The 16537-nt window shown below is 38.6% G+C and overlaps 2 protein-coding genes across 2 annotated transcripts; both read right to left on the bottom strand.

The window, feature by feature from the left end:
- Positions 1 to 3964: 3964 nt before the first annotated feature.
- LOC125585840 (receptor like protein 27-like) lies at positions 3965 to 6563 on the bottom strand. Its single transcript, XM_048755537.1, has one exon. The coding sequence runs from the start codon at positions 6561 to 6563 to the stop codon at positions 4119 to 4121; it is 2445 nt and encodes an 814-aa protein (XP_048611494.1). The 3' UTR covers positions 3965 to 4118.
- Positions 6564 to 9803: 3240 nt separating this feature from the next.
- On the bottom strand, positions 9804 to 11231 carry LOC106408699 (glutathione S-transferase T3-like). The gene is made up of 3 exons (XM_048755474.1): positions 11166 to 11231; positions 10917 to 10989; positions 9804 to 10507 (listed from the first exon to the last, which is right to left on the bottom strand). The coding sequence occupies exons 1-3, from the start codon at positions 11229 to 11231 to the stop codon at positions 9804 to 9806; spliced, it is 843 nt and encodes a 280-aa protein (XP_048611431.1).
- Positions 11232 to 16537: the final 5306 nt, after the last annotated feature.

A 16537-nucleotide genomic window follows, 5' to 3' on the forward strand; every position in this document is an offset into this window, starting at 1 on the left:
AACAAAGATGGAATTGTTACCCCGTTAAGTTCGCGGCAGCCCAAGAACAAAATCCATACTTATATCGCTCCACGGCTGTGTAGGAACGGGTAATGGTAGGTAAAGGCCGGCATTGGACGCGTGACCTTTACTTTGTTGACACGTCGTGCATCACGCCACAAACCTCTCCACATCACGCCTCAACGTAGGCCAAAAGTAAGAATCCACAACCAACTTAAGAGTGCGACCATGACCAACGTGTCCTTCGCCATGCAACTCACGACTGATCTGTAGCCGAAGACTACTCTCTGGTACGCAGAGCCGGGTGTCTTTGAACACAAATCCGTCTACCAATGAGAAGTCAGAACGGACACCGTGCATAAGGTCCAACCATACCGAAGAAAAATAAGGATCTGTCGGGTACAAATCTGCCAAAGATTCAAAACCAAGGACCGAAACTTGTAATGTAGAGACCAGGGCATGGCGTCTGCTCAAGGCGTCGGCTACTTTGTTCAGCTTTCCCGACTGATGCTTGATAACGAAAGTAAACTGCTGTAAGTAGGCAGTCCACGAGGCGTGACGAGAAGAAATCTTATCCTGAGTGCCCAAATATTTTAACGCAACGTGATCGGTATATAAGATGAACTCCTTATGTGCCAGATAGTGACGCCAATGTTTTATGGCTTGGACTACAGCATAAAACTCGATATCATAGGTGCTGTAGCGGCTGCGTGCTCCTGCCAACTTCTCACTATAAAACGCAACCAGCTTCCCATGTTGACTTAACACGGCCCCGATACCCAGCTTCGAAGCATCACAATGCAATTCAAAAGGTGAATCAAAGTCGGGCAACACTAGAATGGGAGCGGACGTGAGTTTCTCCTTGATTAGAGCAAACGCCTCGTTAGCTTCTGCGGTCCAAGTTAACGAAACACCTTTCATACAATCTGTAATTGGTGCTATTATAGCGCTGAAGTTGTGGACGAAACGCCTGTAGAACGAGGCTAGTCCATGAAAGCTGCGGACGTCCGAGACAGTCTTAGGCGTTGGCCATGATGCTACGGCTTCAACCTTCTGTGGATCAACACGTAAGCCTGCTGATGACACTACATACCCGAGGAACAAGACCTGAGACCCTCCAAATTCACACTTTTGCTTGGCGATGAACAACTGTTCCTTCCGTAAAGCTAGTAAGACGTCACGGAGATGGCCGAGGTGCTCCTCTAATGTGGTGCTGAAGATAAGAATGTCATCAAAATATACGACCACAAACCGACCAATAAAGGGTCGCAAGGCTTGATTCATGATACGCATAAACGTGCTTGGTGCGTTAGAGAGACCAAACGGCATAACTAACCACTCGAACAATCCCTCGCGAGTTTTGAAAGCAGTTTTCCACTCGTCACCAGGTCGAATTCGAATCTGATGGTAGCCGCTTTTGATGTCCAATTTGGTGAAGACAGACGCCTTCCTATTTGATCTAATAGATCGTCAAGGCGTGGGATCGGAAACCTATACCGTGTTGTGATTTTGTTGATAGCACGACTATCGACACACATGCGCCAAGTGCGGTCTTTCTTTGGTATAAGTAAAGCCGGGACAGCGCAAGGGCTTAAACTTTCACGAACATAACCTTTGAGGAGGAGTTCCTCTACTTGGCGGCGGAGCTCTTCATGTTCGTCAGGACTCATGCGATAGTGTGCACGATTCGGTAGAACCGCGTTGGGCACAAGATCAATATGATGTTGAATGTCCCATAAAGGAGGTAACCCGGATGGCAGTTCCTCGGGGAAAAGATCGTCAAACTCTTGTAAAAGAGGAGAGAAAGCCGGCGGACACGGGGTGTGTTGTGATGGTGGTGGCGTGACTGCAACCAATGCGAACAGAGGGCTAGATTCTCGGAGTTCCAGCTCAAACTGTGACCTAGTAATGATCAACAAGTTTTGCTTTGGTGAAGGTTGTTTGTTGTGACTGGCAACTGATAGGTCTGACTCCGGTGCCGGAAGCAAAGTGATTTTGCGTCCCTCAAACACAAAAGAATGGGTGTTTGTTTTGCCGTTGTGGAGAACTTCTCTATCTTATTGCCATGGCCGTCCTAATATGATATGTGAGACATCCATTGGCGCGATATCACAATAAAGATTGTCTTTGTAGAAAGACCCGATAGAGAGGGATACCATTGTTCGTTGAGACACAAAGACCTCTGCGCCGGTTTGCATCCATAATAATCGGTAAGGATGTGGATGTGCCTCTGGTGTAAGTGCGAGTTTGCGAACTGGTTCTTCCGAAACTACATTCGCTGAACAACCCGAATCAACCACGAAGCGACAAATCTTGCCTTTGACGGTGCAAGTCGAGGTGAATAATGACGTGCGCTGCCAAGCCTCGGTCGTTTTTGGAGCAAGACAATTGCGGCGAAGCATGAGAAACGTACCCGTATCACCATGAACTTGTTCTTCCTCGGCTTCATCACAATTCTCTTCGTCCTCATCGTAAATAGGTTCACCAATTATTTCACGATCATTGGCAATTAGTCCCCGGCGACCCTTGTTAGGGCAAGCCGTTTGTATGTGCCCGCGTTCCCCACAGGTAAAACAACGGAGAGAATTAGGACGGGAAGGTCGAGGTTCTATTGCTGCAGGAGCGGTTTCCGTTGGTCGAGTATCCACTCGAGTTCCTGTAGTATCACGTCCCGTTGAAGATTTAGTGTCGTCTGTGGTGGTTGTGATTGTACGAGGTCGTGTGTTCCCCGTCCATTGACCGGTGCTGATGCGAGCTTGCTGTTCTACCAATAGAGCTCTCTGGCGAGCTTCCGCAACAGATCCCGGGTCGAACTGGTGAAGCATATTTTGAAGCTGCGGTCGTAAACCGGCAACAAAACGAGCGACGAGCTGATCCTCTGAGTCCTGAATATCAACTCGTGTGAGTATTTGATAGAACTCATTGGCATAGTCTTCAACAGAACGCGTCCCTTGTCGTATGTTATGAAACTTTTGAAACAACAGTCGTTCAAAATTATACGGAATAAAGGTTTTCTGCATATGTTTCTTAAGCTTGTCCCAAGAGGTTATTTTTTCTTTCCCCCGTCTGGTACGAGAAAGTTTGAGTTGGTTCCACCAAGAGGCGGCATGCCCACGGAATCGTGTTGCAATCAAAGAGACTTGTCTATTGCCCGGTACTTCTTTGAACTCCAAGAATTCATCGACCGTAACGATCCAGTCAAGAAGGTCTTCAGGTTGTGACCCCCCATGAAATTCTGGGATTTCGACTTTAATACCCGCAGTCCAGCGTGTGTCATTGTTGCATTGTGGTTGTTGATCCCGACCAAGATGCTCTTGTCGATTGTTAATGTCATCCCCGAACGAATTTTCATCGTCGGACTCGCCATTAGCCTCGTCAAAAACAGGGTTATGGTGTTGTCGATGGCGTTGTTGTGGTGCTGCGGGTGCTGCGTTAGCGCGAGCGCCGTTGGCGGTGAAGGCAGCTTGAACCCCAGCCTGGACTCCGGCTTGAATTGCTTCAGCCATTGTTCGTCTCATGTTGTCTTGAAAATTTTCCTTGAAATCTTCCAGAAACTGTTGCATCTGCGTCCATTCATTAGGACGAGGTGCCATTGAACCAAAGATCGAGAATCACGAATAGAATCGCAATAACCTGGCTCTGATACCAACTAATGGAGCGGAAGTAACGATAGTAACCGATAACACGATGATCCTATTTAGTCTGCGAATTCCTAAGATCAAAGTCTTCTTGTGATCGTTGAGAACACCTATGTTCTAGCCGATTGCAAGGATTTAAGAGATGTTGTAAAACAAAGCTCTAAGTTTTATAAATGAATAATCAAAGTTGTGTCTCTCCCAAACCTAAGAGATCACATTATATATCTATTAGAATTTCCTAAAACCAATAGGATAAAGAAAACCAAAACATACTTATAAAATGAATGGAAAGTTTTAACTGAAAAGGAAATAAGAAAACCAAAACCTTAGGGAAGTAAGATGTATGCTACATCAATATGACTTCAATAATTTTAGTTTTCTTACATTATGGAAAAGGAAACAGAACAAAGTTGTGGGCAAACATACAAAGAAAAGTATCCCAAGTAACTGCTCGATTATTAGACCAATAACGGATTGATCCTAACGGGTTCTGCGATTTCTCTGGCACATTATCTTGGTAAGCCACTCCGGTTTGTATGAAGCAATAACTTGTGCTATTGACAATCCAAGCAACAATCCGGTCCCATACCCTATTGCCACTGCTTTCCAGTTCAACACTTCTTCCTCGTCTTCTTCCTTTTCTTCCTCTGGTTGTTGCATTGGTGGTGCGTTACTCCCAAAGCAACTTTGCTCGAGAGGAAGACCACAAAGTCCTTCATTCCCTTCAAAGGAGGATTTAGGTTGCCCAGTGATCTGTGTTCCTTGCGGTATTTCACCCTTGAGTTGGTTGTGAGCAACACTTATGTACGCCAGAAACGAGAGTCTCTCGAGTCCTTTAGGAATGGTCCCTGAGAGCTGGTTGTTTGACAGATCAAGTGACTCAAGCTCGGTAACATTAGCCAAAGACAGAGGAATATGACCTGTGAATGCGTTGTTTGATAAGTTGAGCGCGATCAATGCCTTCAAGAGACCAATAGATTCAGGAATCTGTCCTTCAAGTTTGTTTCCAGAAAAATCAATGGTGGCGTAAAACGTGAGGACACTCTCTTGCTCCATGTGTAGACCTTTGTATCGCAAATCCAAATTGTATCCGTAGTGATAAGAAGTATGATTGTAGTCTCCCATATAAATACGCCCATCTTGGTCTTTCTTGAATGATGATGTCTGCCAGTTATCAAAGTAATTCGAGGGCAAGCTTCCAGTAAAGTTGTTGTATGATATTTCAAGTACATGCAGCCCGCGAAACGCAAAAGAACCTTGACCAGGAGGAGGAGAGATAGGACCATCGAATTTGTTTGAACTGAGGATAAGAATTTGCAAGTTTGGTAACGCCTTGAGCCAGAAAGGAAATGCGTCTTTGATTTTGTTGTTCTCAACGTTTAGAAACCTTAGAGAGGAGCAGCTGAGAAGAGACTTTGGAAGCTTTCCGGTTAGCTGATTGTAGCCAACATCAATTGTCTGAAGCAAGGCACCATTATTGCACATGTCTGGAAGACTTCCCTCCAAGCTGTTCTTCCTGAGATTCAAAACCGTGAGAGAGCTTTGAAAATTAAGCAGGCATCGAGGAATTGAGCCGGTGAAGTTGTTGTATGAGAGATCAAGAATAGTAAGAAAGCTTCGGTTGCAGATTGCAAGAGGTATACTCCCCGTGAATGCATTGTTCCATGCAGAGAAGTGGCTGAGAGAGTGTGGTGGATTAGGAAGTGGTCCTTCAAAATTGTTTAAATCCAAATCTAAAAGCGTGACCGTTGAATTCACTAAAACTTCTGCCGAACCTTCAAAACCTGTGAATGAGTTATTAGCAAGATTCACTATGTCCAAATTAGGAAGATTCCAAAACCACTCGGGAATCTTCCCTTTGATTTTGTTGTTGGAGATATCCACTTGCTGCAAGCCATCAAGGTTTTTGAAGAAATTTGGGAACTGACGGATGTCACAGCCTGACAAACCCAATATAATAAGGTCCAACGAGATGCCTGAATCTGAACTTAAACTAGCTGGCGATATACTATTCCCAGAAAGAATAAGTGTCATCAAATATTTGAGTGAGGAGAAGAGGTTTAAGTCAATTGGGTAGCTTATGTTTTGGAAAGACAGGTCGAGTTCCCTGAGGTTAATGAGCTTTGAGATAGGCTCTTCGATGCCAGTGAACTCGTTATCTTGAAGGTACAGGGAGCTAAGCTGACTTAGGTTACTAAATGACGGAATTTGACCTTGGAAACCATTGTTGGAAAGAGACAAAAACTCTAATCTGTTGAGATTGTCAAATTCATAAGGAACTGAGGATGAAACTAAGTTGTTCTTAGAAAGATCAAGGTAAAAAAGGCGATGCAACTCGAACAGGCTAGGATTCAAAGTTCCAGAGAAATGGTTAGAGGAAAGGTCTAAATAGGAGAGTCTACTCAGATTCTTTATAAGTGGGAAACTACCGGTGAGCTCGTTAGAGGAAAGGTCTAAATGGGAAAGCTGGCTTAAGTTACTAAATGAGAAAGAGAGTTGACCTACGAAGCCATTAGAGGAAAGAGTCAAGACCTCTAATCTGTTGAGATTGCTGAATCCAGAAGGGAGTGAAGAAGACTTGAAGTTGTTGTTAGAGATATGAAGGCTACGAAGATGACGCAACTCGAAAAGGCTACTGTTGGGCTTCAAAATTCCTTTGAGACAGCCACTTGAGAGTTCTAGCTCTACCATAGAACCAGTAGTGTTATCGCAGCTGTAAGAGTCGTCGTAGGTGCTGCCGTTGCAAGTGTGGGAATCAAACTCACTCTGGAACAGCTCAAGAGCTAGGATCTGGTCAGGACGACACGCATAAACTCCAGCATAAACAGCATTTGTCATTAAGATGCTTGAAGAAAAGGCACAACAGAATAAGAGTACCAAGAGAAAATGAAAATGTATACATGACGTCTTCATCATGAAAAACATTTTTAGAAGAATAATATTTCTTTAAGAAAAGATTGGCCTGGATAAGTTTATTTATATGATCAGCGAACGCGTGGAGTTTTCGAACGGTTTTTGGCTTTAGGAGTACGTGGAAGAGGCGAAGAACTAGTCTGATCGTGAAGTGAAATCCACGTTGATGTTGACATCTCTTACGTAAATTTTAGGTAAGATGATTACAAAAAAAAAAAAAAACTTTAGGTAAGATTCACATCAGTTTCAACCATTCCACACGTTTTCATTCATGGAAGAGGAAAACACTGTTCTCCAACTTTTTTTTCGAACACTGATTTAAATTAATTCGAAAGAGTTAGTTGGGTACATTCAAAGCACCATCAACCGCCAGCAGACCAGACGCAATCAATGCATCTTTGGGTAACAAATCAGCATCGGTGTTCCTCTCACTCTGTTCTCCAATTAAATAAATCACAATTGTTCGGGAGTTCAATTAGGCCCAAAATTGCTAGAGTTCAATCCCTTTTATTGGCCATTTTCAATCTTTTTTTTTAATAATAAATCTTGTAGTCTAAACTTTTTAGAACTTTTTAAGTATCCAAAAAAATAAAAAAGTGTAAATGGAGAAAAAAATGAAATGGTTTTGAGAGTAAAGACATAAACGGAAGCAAACGATCTGAAGTAATTCTTTGTTGCTGTTTAGGTATTTTGCAACAAGGAATCAGAGCAATTAGACCATCTCCATGCATTAAAACCTCTAATGGGGTATAATAATTAAATTAAGAGTAAATAAGGTGATCTGTCAAGTTTAGAACTTTAGTCAGTGGAAATAATTATTTCTTTCTCCAATGGGAGAACCCTGTAGGGGTTCTTAAATTTTTTTTTAGTAGAATTATTTAAAATAAAAGCATGCATAAACTTTTTTAACATAAATGACATTAAAACATATGAAAAATTCAAATATAAATCGTAAACGAGAAAAAGCCAATTAGTTGAAATCTTGATTTGTTCCAAATTTTTTCCATATATATATATTCTCAACCAAATCAGCTTTCAATTGTTGATGTATTGTTCTATCACGAACTCGATTCCGAACGCTCATCATATTGCCGAGATTTGAAGGCATATCTGTAGAATACGTGAAATCCACTTCTGAACTTCGGCTTGAGTCCGGTTGTGCGAAAACTGATACATCTAAGTGTACCCATCTCGTTCGTCTTCTACGATCATATTATGTAGAATGATACTTGCTCTCATTATCTTTCCAATTTTTATTTTATCCCAGAAAAGAGCTGGATTTTTGACTATGGCAAATCGAGCTTGCAAGACCCCAAAAGCACGCTCGACATCTTTACGTACAGCTTCTTGATGTGTAGTGAATAAGGATGCTTTCAGACCTTGTGGAAGTTGAATAGATTGGACAAAAGTATCCCATTTTGGATAAATACCATCTGTGAGATAGTAAGCCAAATAGTACTCGTGTCCATTGACAATGTAATTAACTTTTGGAGCTCGGCCTTGTAATATATCATCAAAAACCGGTGATCGATCAAGAACATTGATATCGTTTAATGTACCTGGAGGTCCGAAAAACGCATGCCATATCCAGAGATCTTGTGAAGCTACAGCCTCTAAAACAATGGTTGACTTTCCTGATCCACGTGTATATTGACCTTTCCATGCACTCGGACAATTCTTCCACTCCCAATGCATACAATCAATGCTTCCTATCATCCCGGGGAATCAACGTATCTCTCCAATATCGAGTAGTCGTTGAAGATCTTCTGGCGTGGGTCTTCGTAGATTCTCATCTCCAAACAAATTTATGATTCTCATCTCATCTCATAAAAGTGAATTGCTCTCACCAAGTCGAAGGTATTCGTCGACTGCATCAGCTGAGCAACCATATGTCATCATACGAATTGCTGCCGTTGCCTTTTGTAACGGTGAGTGACCGAACCATCCAGTAGCATCTCTTCTTTGTTGAAAGTATAGGATTTCAGCGGAGAGTCGATCAACAATACGCATGAACAAGGGCTTGTTCATTCGAAAACGGTGTCGAAACATGTGAGAAGGATATGTTGCATCTTCACTAAAATAATCGTTTCATAACTGCAAGTGTCCTTGTTCTCGTTGTCTTTCAATGTAGGCTCGTTTCTTTTTTGACCTTAATGCTTCTCGACGATCAACATTATGCATGAGAGCTTTTTCGAATTGTTGATCAAAGATTTCATCAAATTTGTCATCCATCATGTCTTCAATGTTATTAGAAGAAGAAGAAGCCATGTTGAAATCTTTGAATTATCTAATGTGTAATAGAAATTTTGAGAAACAAAGTGGTCGGTGAAATGGTAAGAGCAATAGAGAGAGAAACATAAGAAGGAGTGGTTGACAAATTTGGTTCGACAACAAGATTTTAGAACTAAGTGTTTGGTAACAAGTTCTTTAACAAAGTGTTCAAGAAAAATATTTTTAACAAAGTGTTTGGGAGAGAAATGAGACAATACAATCTTGTAACTTACAAACCCGAAAATGTTATACTTATATAGAAAGAGACACATTTAACACCAATGGCTTTTGTTACTGATCACTCACGAGAAAACTGGCTCTTGTCCTCTTCTTTTGTTACTGATCACTCACATGTAATGGCTCTGTTCTTTCTTGTCCTCTTCTTTTACGCATGCTACTGGCTCTTGTTCACTCACGAGATAACTGTTTTTTTTTTTGTGTCACATGCTCTGTCCTCTTCTTCTTTTGGTCTTGGCTCCACCTGAAAAGCCACCAGAACGAATAAAGACATCTATGAATAAGCAAGTAGACATAAAGATACAATGACTAAACCGTGTCACAATACAATAACTAAACCGTGTCACAAGATATAAACCGCAATCAAGATAAAATACCATAAACCAAACCACAGTGTTACAGACTCGATTAGACAACATGAAACAGCACATAAACAAACAGATAATCTTAGACCCGAAAACAAACAGGAAGCAAACACATTAAGAGAAACAAACAGAGACATAATCTTAGACCCGAAACAAACAGAAACAAACAGAGACATAATCTTAGCTCAAACTGAAACTAACTGGCTAACATGTCATTGATAAGCTTATTTTTCAAAGTTGTTTCCAGTTCAGTAAGAGGCTCTGTCTTGGCAATTAGGCTGTCAAGCAGTCTTTGCTTGTTAAGCTTCTCCTTCAAGGTAAAGTCTTTCTGCCTGATCTCCCACATGCCTTCAAACTCTACAATTGGCTTCCCTTCCTCTTACAAAGACCTTTTACCTTTGGCCTTAGCGGCTTTAAAACCAACAGGCCGAGCGGCTTCATGCTCGCCGTGGCTAAGTGGCACTGACGTTGAAGAAAAAGAAGATTGGTCATCAAGCTTTCTTCTTTTGGAGTTCACATTTCCTTTAGTAGAGGAAGCACCACACCATTTCTGATCATGCCTAAATTCTAACCAAGCATGCTCTAGTGTGAACTTGCTCTTGTAATCATTGAAGAATATTTGATGAGCCATCTTCAACACTTCATCCTCGTTCTGGTCACTTGATTTCTGTTTGTTTGCAGCATCGTAACACCCAGTAAACTTACACACGCCCTCATTAATTTTTCTCCACCTTTGTTTACAATGAGTAGGCTCTCTCTTTTGCAAACCAGCAAGTTTGGGACTTGACCCAAAATAAGCTGCAATTCGTTTCCAAAACGCAATTGCTTTCTGCTCATTCCCAACCACTGGGTCTTTGGAGGTGTTCAACCAAGCGCTGATGAGCACAACGTCCTCTGTTGGTGACCATTTCCTTCTCTCCTTACGGTCGTCCACATTATGAGCTTCTACGTCTGCAGCTTCATCCCATTGTGTTCCAAACATGACATTTGAGGCAGCGGTTTGTATACTAGGGTCATTGTGTGGTTGTTGGTTTTTTAAGAGATCTAAAAAGCTAGAAGACTGATTATAAGAATCCATAAAAGCTAGAAAATTGAAGGAAATAGGAAAGAAAAAGGAAATAACAAAGGAGATTGCAAAAGAGAAAGGGGTGTTGTTCAGATTTTTAAAGGCAAGTTAAAAGTAGTTGAAGTTAATACCAATCACTTCACCATTTACGTTTCAACTACACCTTACATAAACTATTTCATAGTTTCATATTTTAACCACACCTAACAGATACGATTTCAAAGTTAATACCAATCAATGTCTACACCTAATTGATTACAGAAACGATTACATATCTAAAGTCCATTTCAAAGTTAATGTCAATCAATGCCAATCAATGTCTACACCTTTAACAACACCGCAACTAACACAAACCATAATACTAATGTCCATTTAATTCCAAACCTACTCCATATCTAACTTCTCTTAAAGGAAAAGTATACTAACCTCTTGGTTTCTGAAATGACATACGGATGCTTTCATGATGGTGAATCCGTTTTTGAGGCAAACTCAGACGAACCTGTTCCACAACCAACAAAGAAAGTTAGATTAAATGGAACTAAACCATGGACTATGAAGAGATAAACGAAATCAATAACCAAAAGAAAACATACAAAAATAGACGAACAAGAGCTTGGTGTGATCATGTCTACCTATATTCAGATACTACCAGAGAGCTTTAACCAATTTTATCACCTTGTTAAGACGAAAACGAGAAGAAATTAAGCATTTCGATTTTCCAGAAACAATCAACCCCACCATCGCTGACCTCTTACAAATCTGACGAAATCATTCACACATAGCTTAAGCATTTCGTTTCCAGCCTAATAGAGATTTTCTTTACCCAAATCTGTGATCATCACTTGTTATAACCAACCAACCCACTATGTTACTACGCCTACCCAAATCGAATCGATCTTTTCAACAGTCAAATGATGGTCTAATACAACTCTAAAAGACAACAGATGTTTGTACTTACAGTCTAATCTTGTTTCTTCTTCTTCTTCTTGTCTGAGTTTCATCCTTCCCTCGATCGATCGCTGCTTTCTCTTCAAGCCTTCTTCTCTTCTGATCTTCATCATACCTTCAGAACGAAATTTTGCGAGGCGAAGGAGAGAGAGAGGCGCCGGATTGATTCGAGCAAGGAGCCGAATTGATGAGATTCGAGAGAGGAGGCAGATTGATGAGATTCGAGAGAGGAGTCAGATTGATCGTTGCTATTCTCTTCAAGCTTTCTTCTCTTCTGATGAGATTTGAGAACGGAGGCGGAATGATCGAGATTGGAGGAGGCGGAATGATCAATAATGGAGGAGGAAGGCAAACAGATTTCGCGACGTGAAGGAGAGAGAGAGACATTATGGGGAGGTCGAATAGAAAACAGCCACGTTAGGGACTCCTACCAGTCCCACAATGCTTCATTTAAGACGTGGCTCCTCTTTTATTTGGCATTTTTCATTTTTTTTTCCATTATGTTTGACCTCCTTTTAAGACCCCCCATCCCCCTCCCCCCGATGGACTTGCTCTTATATATTCTTCTTTTTTTGTCAACTTTTCATTCATTTTAAAAGCCCAACAGGTTACAATTAACAGCACAAATTCCATTCAATACAATCCAAATATATATTTAAGCCCAAAAAAATCCAAATACAACATAAATTTGTTCTCCTATCGTAGGTGACACGCTAGCTCCGCGCGTTTAGTTATCTGAAGAGACATGATACATGTCGTGCAAAGACTTTGCATGCAGTAAACTCCTCTACGAGACTGGAACGCGCCGCCGTTGCGAATGAAAAATTCATGTCGCCGGCCAAACTTTGATTTACAGGAGCTACAACACCGGGCTCACTGATCTTTACTTGCGATTGCTTTCCACCCTAACTAAGGCTACCTGACCAGATGTGGTTCTGGATTATATGTTTTCAAATTCAAAACTTTTTTATTTTTATATTTTATATTTTTCATTTTTAATAATTATATCTATATTATTAAAATAGAAATACCAATTTCAAAATGTTCTTACATCATTAATTAAACTCCCTATTTTTTTACTTGTCTTTTTCAGTTGCATTTATGAAATATCCTAAAACGAATAAAACTGCCTAATTTATTATTTATCTTTTCAGTTACATTAATGAAATATGCTTAAATGAATTTAAACTTCCTATTTTATTGTTTGTCTTTTTCAGTTACCTTAATGAAATATACTTAATTAAATTTGGACATAATGTCATTTAATCAACCAAAAAAACTCATGAGTTATCCTTACGTGCATAATTTTAATAATGGAGATTTTAAAAAACGTGCACCATTAAAATGTTACCTAAAACATGCAGCACTAATATATAAGATGCATCAATAAAACTAGAATTTGACTCACACAATTGTACAAATATTATTTTCAGTTGATTAAATTTAAAAATAATTATTTATTCGAAAAATAATTAAGAATGACTATGTTTTTAAAAATTATATGGTATTATTTTCTCATAGCTCATTTGTCATTTGCTAAATTGTTAGAAAGAAAATTTTAGCATAATATAACTCAGTTGTCATTTGCTAAATTTATGGTTTTTATTTATATTTTTTATTATTTAATTATAATATTTTCATTTTATATCTGAAAGATAAATGAATTTTCTTTCAAACAATATTTTTGTAAATGTATTTTTTTAAAAAAATAATCAATTTAAATTGTTATTATCATTGAATATAATTATTTTTGACATAATTTGAGTTTTCGTTTACATCAAAACTTATCATATTTTAGGATAATTTTAATTTAAAATGTACTTTTCACATTTTTCAAAAAAAAATTCTAAAAATATTTTTTAAATATTTTGTTATAATTTTTTTTAAAAATATTGAGTTGCATTTCAAATAAAAAGGTAAAGATATTAAAAATATTCTAATTAAAATATGTAAAATTTAATATAGTTTTAAGGAAATGGTCAAAATAAAAAAAATTACACATAAAAAAATCATGATTTTTGTTAACTGGGCGGATCATTATTTATATGATATAGCACACGAAAGAAAAATTTCCGTTTTTGCAATTATCTAATTAACTCTATATACTCATTTTTATATGTTTTTTATATGATATCACACATTCGTAAAAAAATAGATAGTTTAAGATGCAAAAAAAAAATTTACTTAATGAATATACTGTGAACGAATATTACAAATAAATTATTTAATAAAATAAATAATTAAAAACTGAAAATTTATATCCGCGCTGGCGTGCGAGTCTGAGTCTAGTTTTATTTTAAAATAATTTAATTTCACCTTCAAAACCCTAGTCTTTAACTACAAACCATAGATCTATATAACTTTTTTTTTTCTTTTTGAACACCAGATCTATATTACTTATAGTATAAGCGTATATTTATTTTTTAATCAACCTCTTTTTTGGTGGAAAGACAACTAAAATGAGTTATCCTAGAATTGTTTCAAAGAATTAAGTATCCGTTTGCTAAAGGATTGATGGGTCGGATAGAGGAAAGTTCCAGCGATTGTTTATGTTTGGTCCGGACTTGTGTCGATTACTGTCTCGCTGTTATGGATAACGATTAGTCCTCCGGATGATGTTACAGGCGGTGGAGGAATTTCAAGTGTAATTTGGATAACGATCAGTCCTCTAGATTATGTGTCTTTTATTTTTTGTTAAGTATATTTTGTTTATGTAAATCTTATGGTGAAAAGCAGGGCTGGGCAAAAAATCCGGATTCGAAGAACCGAACCGGAACCAAAAAAGTAATACCGAACCCGAACCAAAATTGATTTTTATCCGACCGGCTTCAAAATTTTGATATCTAAAGAACCGAAAGCGAATGTGACCCGGACCAAAGTATCTCGGGTACCCGAATCTAACCGAAATATATTTATATACATAAATATATTACTTATTTTTAGATTTAATATATATTAAAAACATCCGAAATATATAAAATACTTTAAGTAGTCTGAAATACTTAAAAATATACATAAATAGTCAAAAATAAATGTCTAAAATATATTCAAAACACCAAAATACTTGAAATATCTATCTAAATATTCAAATCAAACCAATTTATATATTAATTTTAGGTATTTTGTCATATATTATACAAATTTATATGTAATATATTATTTTGTTTTATAGATTTTGAGAAATTTTAAACATATAATGAATATTCAAAATTTTAAAATAATTTAAATGGGTTATCCGAACCCGAAAGATCCAAAAGATCCGAACCAAAATTTAGAATTACTCAAATGGGGCTGAAATCTGTAAACTCAAAAACCCTAAACAGCCACCCCGAAACACCCATTTCCCTAATGAAAAGACCGACTATACTTCTTTTTAGCTTTCGATTTTTACTACTACAGAGAATTTAAATATACATCTCATTTCCCTCTGTTATACAAAAATCTGCAGATATAGCTAGTGTAAAGGGAATTATCTTTGTCTATAGAAGAGAACAATCTGCGTGGACAACACTCTCTTTGCTATTCTACTTCCCCATCATCTCAACGGATCATGAGACGAAGAGGATCATGGAGAAGCTTTTCTATCTTACAAAGCACAAAGACCTTAAAACTCAAGGCGAGTGGTGTCACCAGAGAATCTTGAAATTGTTAGATTGTTTTATTCTTCTGAGATCCAAATCATTGGCAATTGCTCTATATGTTTTCTCTGCTTCTCTGTTCAATCACAAACGAAAAGCCATATCGAATGCAAGAGAAACGTATATATGAGCTTCTCCACTCTCTGTGAAAGACTGAAGTATGTGTTATTTGTTATGGCAGAGAGAGACATCAATTTATCAACGCATACCAAGAAAAAATAAAGATAGACTTCATAAATTTTAGCTTTCTTACATTGTGGAAAAGGAAATAGAACAAAGCTCTGGGAAAAGATACAAAGAAAAAGTAATCCCGAGGAACTACTTCATGACAGGACAAACAAGAAGGATCCTAGCAGTTTCTGCAGTTATACAGACCAGTTATCTTGACGAGCCACTCCTGCTTGTATGAAGCAATGCAGTGTGCTATTGAAAATCCAAGAAACATTCCAGTTCAACACTTCTTCCTCTTCTTCTTCCTTTTCTTCCTCTGGTTGTTGCATTGGTGGTGCGTTACTCCCGAAACAACTTTGTTCGAGAGGAAGACCACAAAGACCTGCATTCCCTTCAAAGAAGGATTTAGCTTGACCAGTGATCTGTGTTCCTTGTGGTATTTCACCCTTGAGTTGGTTGTGAGCAACACTTATGTACGCCAGATACGAGAGTCTCTCCAGTCCTTTAGGAATAGTCCCTGAGAGTTGATTACCCGATAGATCTAGTGACTCAAGCTCTGAAACATTTGACAAAGACAAAGGAATATGGCCAGATACAAGAGGCTTATAGATTCAGGAATCTGTCCTTCGAGTCTGTTTCCAGAAAAATCGATGTGGCATATGAAGTGAGGACCTTTCCTTGCTCCATGAATAGACCTTTGTATTGAAGATCTATGGTATCTTCATAGTTGTAGTCAGGAATGCTGTTGTCTCCCATATACAAACCCCCCTCTTCATTCATCTGAAGTGATGATGCTTTCCAGTTCACAAAGTAATTTGGAGGCAAGCTTCTTGTAAAGTTGTTATACGATACTTCAAGTATGCGCAGCTCGGGAAACGCGAAAAGACCTTGACCAGAAGTAGATAGAGGACCGTAGAATCTGTTTGAACGGAGGGTAAGAGCTTGCAAATAAGGCAAAGCCTTGAGCCCAGTGTTCAAAAATACGGCTTATGCGGCCGCCGATACGGTCACTATACGCTATGCGGCTATGTAACGTACGAAATTCATCGTATACGGCATTATATGCGGTTTGTTAAAAAACGGGCGTACATACGGTTTACGCGGACGTTTATACGGTGGTGGCGTCTAGGCGTTAGACATTGTTTTGTTTGAAAAGATAAAGTTACGTAATTAAATGAAGTTGAATTAAAAAAAGTAAAAACTGAAAAACATAAAACTACGTAGTTTAGCTAAAGTTTTAAGTTGTTAACCCTAATTAGCAATTCACGTTCAATTCATTGTCTTCTAAAG

The sequence above is a fragment of the Brassica napus genome, chromosome C4 (assembly GCF_020379485.1).
Source record: "Brassica napus cultivar Da-Ae chromosome C4, Da-Ae, whole genome shotgun sequence".
Taxonomy (NCBI): domain Eukaryota; kingdom Viridiplantae; phylum Streptophyta; class Magnoliopsida; order Brassicales; family Brassicaceae; genus Brassica; species Brassica napus.